This window comes from Petaurus breviceps, unplaced genomic scaffold, assembly GCF_028583685.1.
Source record: "Petaurus breviceps papuanus isolate PSGF00001 unplaced genomic scaffold, PetGlider_PUasm1.0 91041, whole genome shotgun sequence".
NCBI lineage: Eukaryota > Metazoa > Chordata > Mammalia > Diprotodontia > Petauridae > Petaurus > Petaurus breviceps.
This window is the reverse complement of record NW_027187400.1, coordinates 15,183,287-15,193,008: the sequence shown is the minus strand read 5'-3', so window position 1 is coordinate 15,193,008 and position 9,722 is coordinate 15,183,287. Positions and strand designations below refer to the sequence as shown.

Sequence of the window (9,722 nt, the reverse complement as noted above, 5' to 3'; positions counted from 1 at the left end):
TGTGTGTGTGTGTGTGTGTGTGTGTGTGTGTGTGTGTGTGTGTGTGTAAGAGAGACAGAAAGAGAGAGAGAGGGAGATAGAGAGATGGAGAGAGACAGGGAGAGAGATAGAAAGAGTCAAAGAGATGGAGAGAGACAGGGACAGAGAGAGAGGGAGACAGAGAGAGAAGGAGACAGAGAGAAAGGGAGAGAGAGGAGAGGAGAGAGATAGAGAGAGGAAGAGCCAGAGAGAAGACAGAGACAGAAAGTTAGGAGGAGGGAAGACAATAATACAAATATATGTGTATATAGGTAGGTGTATATATACACATGTATACATATATACACATATGTGTATAGATAGGTATAGATATACACATGAATGATAGGTGCTTTGAGATCTAATAAGGAATAAATCCCTTCCAGACTCGGGAAGTAGGAAAGATTTCATGGAGAACGGAACATTGCAGAAGACCCTTGAAGGGCACCTGAAGTATTTATTGATGAAAAGGGGAAAATTCTCATCATTTCAAAGGTGAAATGATCTCGGTTCTCTTTCCCCTCTCCTGGGGGAGACAGGGTGAGATTCTGCCCATTTTTCATATAGAGAAGCAGAGACCTTGGCAAGGTTTGTGGTTCGTGGTTCAGTTAGAATCCCAGGCTAGTTAGTGACACTGGGTGCTGGTGCTGCCCTGGTCTTGCCTGGTCTTGGTTGCACTGCCGGTCCAACCCAGTTCTCCCTTGTGCCCCACCCCAGCACCATTCTGAGGGGCCTCCAGCGCCATGGGAAGATGGGGGAGGGGAGAGCATGGCCACCGACTGCCTAGCTTGCACTCTGGAGCTGGCTCCCGCCACCCTTTGCCTTGGATGTGAAACTTAATCAGTCCTCACTGCTCTAGACAAACCCAGCAGCTGCTCTCTCATCTGGATTGAAAGCTTATGCTGCTCCCCCCGCCCTCCACAAGGGAGAGTAAAACAAATACTGGGGCTCAATAAGGAACCCTAAACCTAGGGCCCTGAGTGTAGATGGGGGTGCATAGGGCAGGAAGGGGTTTCCCCACCCAGTGGAGGGAAGAAAGTTGAGGACCAGTTCCTCATGCCTTCCATCACAGAGTGGAGCACGGAGAGAGACAGCAGCTGGTGCTTTGTGATCCCTCCTAGCTGTGTGACACTGATTAAGTCACCTGAGCGTCAGTTTTCTCATCTGTAAAATGAAAGCCATTAAACTGGACATCCACTCTAAAGTTAGGATGCTATAGACATATGCTAAAATGCCTTACCTCCAGGCAGGATTTTGTGGGCATAGATAGTCCCAGATAGGTTGCTGACCCTCAGGAGAAGGGTTCCCCAACACACTAGAGCAGAGGGGACACAAGGCTTAAAGTCATGAGACTTTGGGTCCAGTATTGGTTCATTCACTCCCAGCTCCAACATCCTGTATTCTAAGGGCCCTCCCATCTCTGACATCCTGCGTTCTAAGGGCCCTCCCAGCTCTGACATCCTGCGTTCTAAGGGCCCTCCCAGCTCTGACATCCTGTGTTCTAAGGGCCCTCCCAGCTCTGACATCCTTTGTTCTAAGGGCCCTCCCAACTCTGACATCCTTTGTTCTAAGGGTCCTCCCAGCTCTGACATCCTGTGTTCTAAGGGTCCTCCCAGCTCTGACATCCTGTGTTCTAAGGGCCCTCCCAGCTCTGACATCCTGCGTTCTAAGGGCCCTCCCAACTCTGACATCCTGTGTTCTAAGGGCCCTCCCAACTCTGACATCCTGTGTTCTAAGGGTCCTCCCAGCTCTGACCTTCTAAGGCTCTGACTTTGACCTTGCTTCTTTACCTTTTCCTTGTCCTCTGTCAATACTTCTTCCTGGCCCAGTTATTGCACAAAAGATCTGGGTAATTATTTTTCACTGGTGTAGGTGGGTCACCTTGAACCAGCCAGTCCTCATCAGGAGCCCCCACAACTAGGGGTGAAGCATATCCTCAAATGCAATGCTCTTGTTATGATGGGGAATGAAGGGGGAGGGGAGGGAAGTTACCTAAGGTAGGGTCTTGGAAGGAGCTATCAATTTGAAGCTGAAGCACTGCATTCAAGGACTGACTCCGCTCCTGGCTGGCTGCAGGATCTCTCTGGGCTTTGTGGTCCTCCTCTTTAAATGGGGGTGATGATCTTCCCACCACCTAACTCACAAGATAGGATGTGGAATCAGGGAAACTGGGTTCCAACCTTGCTTCTGCTATTTGAGTAAATGTGTGATGACAGGCAGATTGCTTCTCCTCCTGGAGGCTCACCTTTCTTATCCATAAAATGAGAAAAGGGTGAAATGATCTTTAAGAACGCTTCCACCTCCAAATCCTATGGTCCTAGAAATAAAATAATAGATGGAAAGCATTTTATAGCTAGTCGTTCATAACTTGGCTCTGGCCTACCTTTCCAGGTTTAGATCGCATCACCCACCTCATGCTCTCTTTGGTCCAGTCAGACTGGCCATCTTAATACTCGGAAGCACTAACCAGCTTCCGGGCACTGATGGATTGATTGATTGATTGATTGATTGATTGATTGACCTTGCTCTTCCTCACACATGACTTTCCATCACCCAACTCTACTGGCTCTCCCTCACACCTCTGTCTCTCTCCTCTCATTCCCTCCTCTCTCATTCCTTTCTCTCTTCTTCCTTCTCCCCCTCCATTAATCCCTCCCTCCATCACTCCTCCCTTCTTCTCTTTCTCCCTCTATTCCTCTCTCTCTTTCCTTCTCTCCCCTCTCATTCTCTCTCCCTCTCTTCCCTCTTTTATTCTCTCTTCTCTCTCTCCCTTTTTCTTCCTTCTCTTCTCTCATTCTCTTTCCCTGGTTTTCTCTCTTCCTTTCTCTCTTTTTTCTCTCTCCCCTTTCTCCTTTTTCCTCTTTCCCTTTCCCTCCATCTCTCTTGTCTTTCTCCCTTTCCCTCTCTTCCTTTCTCTCTATTTTCTCTTTTCTGTTCTCTCTCTTCCTTCTTTCTCTCTTCTCTCACTCTTCTCTCTCCCTCCCTCCCCCTCTCTCTCCTCTCTCTCTCTGTCTCTCTATCTCTGGTCTGTCTCTGTCTCTCCCTCCCTTTCCCTCTCTTTCTCCCTCTGTCTCTTTCTCTGTCTCTGTCTCTCTCTCTCTGTCTCTGTCTGTCCCTCCCTCTCTCTGTCTCTCCCTTTCTCTCTCTCCCTCTCTCTCTCCTTCATCTTCAAAGTTCATTTCAAATGCTACTTCTTTCCTGATGCCTTTCCTGCTTGCTCCAGATTAGAGTATCTTCTGGACAAAATTATCTTGCCTATATAAAGTAGATTTCATGTATACCTATCTGTGAGTGCCGGCTGGCCTGATAGAATGAAAACTCCTTGAAGGCAAGGACTGGTTCACATCTGTTTCAACATACCCAGTGCCTGGCACACAGTGAGTGCTTAACAAATGCCTGTGGAATGATTGGCTGATTGACTGATGACCATAAAAGACTGTGTAAAATCACCATGCAGGAGGGAGAGTCACACTGCTACAGGATGGCCAGCAAGGAAAGCCGCACTCTTTGCTGATGCTGGCTCAGTGTCTGGGATACTGACAAAGCACCTATGGGCTGGGGCAGTGGACGTGGGGCAGGGTTCCTCAAAGCTCCATCCCACTCACTCCGACGTCCCTTCTCTCCCTCCTAGGTGTGGTTCAGTAACCGCAGAGCACGATGGCGTAAGCAGGCGGGTGCCAATCAGCTGGCGGCATTCAACCACCTTCTCCCGGGAGGCTTCCCGCCTACAGGCATGCCCACCATCCCGCCATATCAACTGCCGGACTCCACCTACCCCAGCACCACCATTTCCCAAGGTAAGTTGGGGCCCAGGACTTGTCATGTACTCCCTTCCCCCTTCTTCTTCTGGCCTTCCTCCTGTGCTCCCCCTCCCCCTCCTTCAGATCCCCCAGGAAACAGCACCTGCTGCTGCAGATCCTGTCCCGGAACCATGACGTCAGATAGCAGCTGTGGCCACACAGGGTCAAATCACCCCAGAAAGAAGTGCTAAAAGCCTGGTCCAGACTCCAGATGTTTCCAGGGCACCTAGCTCTTTGGCAGAGAGCAGACCAACCCTGTGGGGAAAGGATGGAAACATTTCTCATCTGGGAATTTGGCACTGTGGACAGACACAGCTTGGGCCCATCCTAGAGGAGGGGGGCAGGAATGGAAGTCTGGGACAAGTTGTCTGCACCATTTAGCCCCAAATCTATAGCAGGTGCAGGAAAAAGAAGGTTTCTGGCTTACCAAATCCAGTTGTATTGGGACCTGACCAAGGATCTCATTCATTCAGTGCCTTTGGATTCATGAGAATTTGTTTGACCTGCTTGGGGAAGTGGGGTTCCCTTTCATAGCTGGGGCTCTCCTGGGTTGGACTTAGAAAGCCAGGGATTGAATGCCAGCTCGTGGTGTGTTCTGTTACCTTGGATAACTTAACGACCCTCCATGGACTTAATTTTCTTCATTATAAAGTAGTTGAAGTAGATTACCTTTAAGTGACCTTCCTCCTTTAAAACCCTGTGTTCTTTGATCACTCCTAGCTTGGACATCATCTGTTTTAAGATCCTCCCAGCTCTGCCATCCTGTGTTCTAAGGGCTGTCCAAGCTCTAACCTTTTTGTTCTAAGGGCCCTCCCAGCTCTGATATTTGGGTTCTAAGGGTCTTCCCAGCTCTAGCATTCTAGCATTCTTGAGTATCCAAGGAAATTTTACCCCTAAAGCCTTCTTACATTCTTTGATCCGATAATTCTAAGGCATCTTCCTGGTCTCTTGGCAGATGGGGGAAGCACAGTGCACCGGCCTCAGCCCCTCCCACCCTCCACCATGCACCAGGGGGGTCTGGCCGCAGCTGCCGCAGCTGCTGACACCAGCTCCGCCTATGGGGCCCGCCACAGCTTCTCCAGCTACTCGGACAGCTTCATGAATCCAGCAGCCCCCACCAATCACATGAATGCAGTCAGCAGCGGGTTGTCTCCCCAGGTATGTACCCATACACCATCACTCCCATATTGCAACCCTTGTTCCATTCAGAAAGGAAGACATCACACTTGGACAACACAGTTGGTCAGAGGCACCTCCTAATGAGACAGGAATGCTGTTGGCTGGTGAAAACAACTAACTGGGTAACCCTGGTCAAGTCACTTAACCTCTGTTTGCCTCAGTTTCCCCATTTGTAGAATGGGGATAATGATAGCACCAACATCCCAGGGTTGTTGTGAGAATCAGATGAGATAATATTTGTGGAAAGTGCTTAGCACAGTGTCTGAAACATAGTAGGTATTGTACAAAAGCTTGTTCTCTCATCTCCCTCCCTATTCAAAGGTCTTATGGGGGGGGGGGGGGTGGGCAGGCTCTCCCCAGAAGCATAAGGTCCTTGTACAGTTTCAGTCTGAACTTCAGGAAATGAAGACCATGTGTCCCTACATCTGCAGGCTTCAGTGCTACCTTGACCTTCATGACAGGTTATATCTAATTGTGTTGTTGACAACTGTCTCCTGGTCTCCCTTTAGTTTCTCTTGGTCACATGGAGAGAGAGTTTCTCTAATAGGTGGTGCTTCCTGTCAGTTAGGTGCCAAGCAGCAAATGTTTATTGAATGAATTGAATCTAGGTCTTACCAGGAGCCAAAGGGCAGACCCCACTCCACCCTATCAATATGTCCCTCTTACCCAACCTGCTCGCACAGCCCTTATCAAAAGGCCAGTCTCATTTTTTCCAGCTCTGCTTGATCTCCTAAATATCAGCCAATGAAAAGGAGACTTAATGAGGATATTTCATCAACTGATGGAGTGGTCTCTATGTTGTTCATAGAATATTGCTTGTGGTTGGGGTCTAGGACTAGAACCTTCTATACTTATCCCCCTTACTCGACCCTATAGTAGTGGTCTACCAGTAAAAAACAGGCATGGTACAGAAGATCCCATTGTCCAGGGGACAATAAAAAAGGGTCCATAAAACTGGAGCTTTGTCCTGATGTTGCCCTTTGGAATCGAACTCCATTGAGAATGGTGATTGGTTACCTGAATGAATGGGGGGGGGGGAACTACAAGGGACCTTGGAATCTGCTTCTGGAGGGTGACCTGCCCTAGCCACAGGCTAGGATTGCTTTAGATGGTGGGAGGGAGAGGTTGTTATAGATGGTTTTGAAGGAACTTTCAGGCCCATATTAGGTTACCATAGTCATTGTGTGAGTATTCAAGGCAATTTTCTCCCAAATTTTCTTTTATTTATTTTGAACTTTACAAATATCAATAAACATAAACATTTCTGTCCATAAAGAACAGACAAAAGTAATATCTATGAAATCATGAATCTCTCTGGCAGCTTGGTTTTAAGCATATATCAAATTTAACCCAGTTTTTGCAATAATGCTGGCCTACCAGCCTATGTCCCCTCCTGAACTCCTTCCTTTTCTCTTTTCTGTGTATTTTGGATAGTTTCATTGATGCTTCCTTTTTTGCTCTTTTTTTTTTTTGCCTCTATCACTACTATCCTACTCTCCTCATCCCCATGACTTTTCCCTCAACAAATAAAAGCATAGCATGTAACAAATAAGTATACGTAAATTCACATATTAGTGGTATCTGAAAATGTACGTCAGATTCTACCCCTGTAGTCCATCACATTTCTGCCAGGAGATAGGCAGCATCCTTTATAATCTCTAGAATTGTGGTTGGCCATTGAGTTGATCACAGTTCTGAGGTGTTTCACAGTTGTTTGTTTTTAGGATGTTGTTACTGCATTTATTGTTGTTTTGGTCTTGCTCACATCTCTGCATCAGTTCATCTAACTCTTATAAGGTTTCTCTGAAGCCATTCCATTCATTATTTCTTATAACACAATAGTATTCCATTATACCCACATAATGTAATTTGTTCAGCCGTTTTCGAAAATGATGGGTATCTCCTTAGATTCCAATTCTAGGTTACAGCAAAGAGCATTATTACTCTCATTTTTCTGTGTATAAATCCAGCATGGTTTTTCCCTATCATCCACCTTGCTCCCAAGTGTCCTTTCCTTAATATCAACTGATCAGAGATCAGGAAATCTAAACTGATTTCCATATCAACAAAAGGAAAATGTTCAAAACAAGGTTCATGAGTTTCCTAAAAATGAGACTTCCAAAGTCACATTGCATTTTTTTTAGCTACTTATAATTTTAGATAAATTCATGTGTCTCTTCATTAGTACCGACAATTATAATTTAGTAGACTTCAGAGTTCCTGGGTGTGATATTCTAAACATACTCAGGAATGTAATTTTCTGGTTTTCATCTAGAGCAATGAGTCCTTATTCCTGCACCATCTTTTTTATCCAGAAATGACACTTTCTGCATAGCAACTACAGGGCCTGTGCTTTGATTTTACATCTGGCCAGTGGGGATGCCCAGGCTGCCCCAAGCCAGTCACACCCTCTCACCCCAAGACTCAAAGTTTACATTAAGGGGGTATAGCCTGTAGAGCTAAGCTTTTTCGATGAAAGCTAATTGGCCCCAGTGGGAATTGAACTGGTGACCTTGGGCTCATTAGCCCTGAGGGCTAACCAGCTGAGTTAACCTTTAGAAGTAGGTACATAGACACAACAGAAACTCCAATAAGGATGGGTGAGAACAGGATGTAAAGACCCAGGAGTTGGAGGGGGTTGGAGGAGATGGGTTGTGCTTCTCATAGGAGACTGTTAGTGGTCTAGACAATGTTTGTTGAAAGAAGTATGTAGGAGGTATCAATAATATCATCTGAGAAGAATGGAGAAGCCCTTGGGACATAGAATTTCAGAGCTAGGAGGGCCTTAGAACAGAGAATGTCAGAGCTAGAAGGAGCCTTAGTATAAGGAGGGAATGAACAGTGAACCAGGTGACTAGAATTTTGAAGCAACTTGAGGTATAGTAGAGAGAGCTTTGGGCCTAGAGTCAGGAAGACCCAAGTTCAAATCCAACCTTAGACACTTACTAGCTGTTTGAGCCTGGACAAGTCCCTCATTTTATAGATGAGGAAACTGAGACCCTGAGAGGTTAAGAGAATTGCCAGAGGCTATTTAGGATGTAAGTGTCAGATGTGGGATTTGAACACGAGTCCTCTGACTCCCGAACCAGCATCCTTTCCATTGTTCCATTTCTTCTGCTCCCATCAGTTTATGGTTTGCTATTTCTCCAAAGTAAAAACAACACGCCAAGAAACAGAAACACTTCCCTCCAGATAACTTGTAGGCCAGATTCCCAGGGTTCTCTGGTGAGAACAGATGTAAAGGCAACACATTTTAAACAGGAGTAGAATGCTAAAGAAAGGTAATGTGATCAGGTTGATAGAAAGCTGTCCTGGGTTCAAATTCGGATACTGACATATACTGATTGTATGATTGTATAGTCTCTAAGACTATAAGTTACAGAAAAAGTACTGTTCTGCATTGATAGAGGGAGTCTCATTACCAACAGCCCTTTATGCCAAGGAAATCATAGATACAATTAAAAAAAAGTAGACCGCAAGTTCCTTGAGGGCAGAAATCTTTTCATTTAAAAAAAAATCTGTGTGTCTTTATTGTAAGTGCAGAACTTTGTACACAGAAGGCATTTACTAAGTGTGTATAGTGCTGTGTACCCAGCAGATGCTCAGTTAATGTTTGAATTGAATAATAAGTGCAACGCTCAATATACCTGCCCCTGAGTCCTGCCATCTTTCACTCTCTGGTTCCTTATTACTGAAAATGTTGGAGTAGAGGTTAAAGGACCACATGTTGAGGGATGTCATAGAAGGGATTCACACTTCCAAAAGAGGTTGGACTAGATACAACTGAGCAAGCATTTATTAAGTGTCTACTATGTACATGATTTTGTGCTAGGTTCTGTGGATACAAAAGGTAGAGGTGAATAGAGACTAGAGATATAATTTCATTGGTAGAGGGAATGTGGATTCTCCCTCTACCAGTGGAAGTTGACCCTTTCTCTACAACATAGAGGGCTGTCCAGAGCACTGCAAGATGAAGGGACAACCAAGGTCACATAGCCAGGATGGAGCAGAGGTGGGACTTGAACCCAGGTCTTCCTGGGTCCAAGACAAGCTTTCTATCTACTATGTTACTCTATCTCTTGGGAGTGCAAAGACAAAATGGAAAACAATCCCTGCCTTCAGGGAGCTTACAATCTTTCCTTCCAATAAGTTGTCTTAATGGGTATTTAGTGTCCAGAATGATGGAGTTAGTAGACTTGCTGCTCTCCGCTCTGGTCACACAACACCTAGAGTTCAGTTCCTTTAAAATGGAGCACAGGAGCTCGAAAGCCAAATAGAAAGGAAAGAATTTGGTTTTCCATTATTTTGGATTATTCATTTGTGTCAATTGGTAACACCCTCCATTTATGTCAATCATGGAGAGCTAGTTTTATTCAGTTTTCCTAACAATGATATTCTCAAAGCTGACAGGAATGTAGGTGTATGGTCTTCAGTCAGGGAAATGCCACCTACTCATGTCCTACCCTATATTTCTTTTCTCTATCTCATCCTCCCTTCCTTTTTCTCCTTTCTCTTTTTCCTACCTCCATCTCTGCTTCCTTTCCTTTCTTCCTTCTTTCCTTCCTTCTTTACTCTTTCTATCTTCATTCCTTTCTCTTTTTTCTCTTCTTTCCTTTCTTTCTTTCTCTTTCTTCCTTTCTTTCTTTCTTTCTCTTTCTTCCTTCCTTTCTTTCTCTTTCTTTCTCTTCCTTCCTTCCTTTCTTTCTCTTTCTTCCTTTCTCTTCC

At 45.4% G+C, this 9,722-nt stretch overlaps 1 protein-coding gene across 4 annotated transcripts in view; it reads left to right on the top strand.

Annotated features, from left to right (window-relative positions):
- Positions 1 to 9,722, top strand: part of PAX7 (paired box 7) — a 157,288-nt gene that overhangs the window by 84,290 nt on the left and 63,276 nt on the right. For 3 of the 4 annotated variants that reach the window (XM_069079438.1, XM_069079440.1, XM_069079437.1), the window contains exons 6-7: positions 3,650 to 3,815; positions 4,774 to 4,976. In XM_069079438.1, coding sequence (XP_068935539.1) covers positions 3,650 to 3,815; positions 4,774 to 4,976 — 369 coding nt within the window. Of the gene's footprint in view, positions 1 to 3,649; positions 3,816 to 4,773; positions 7,586 to 9,722 lie in introns of those variants that run through there. The other variant, XM_069079441.1, reaches the window with a different exon arrangement.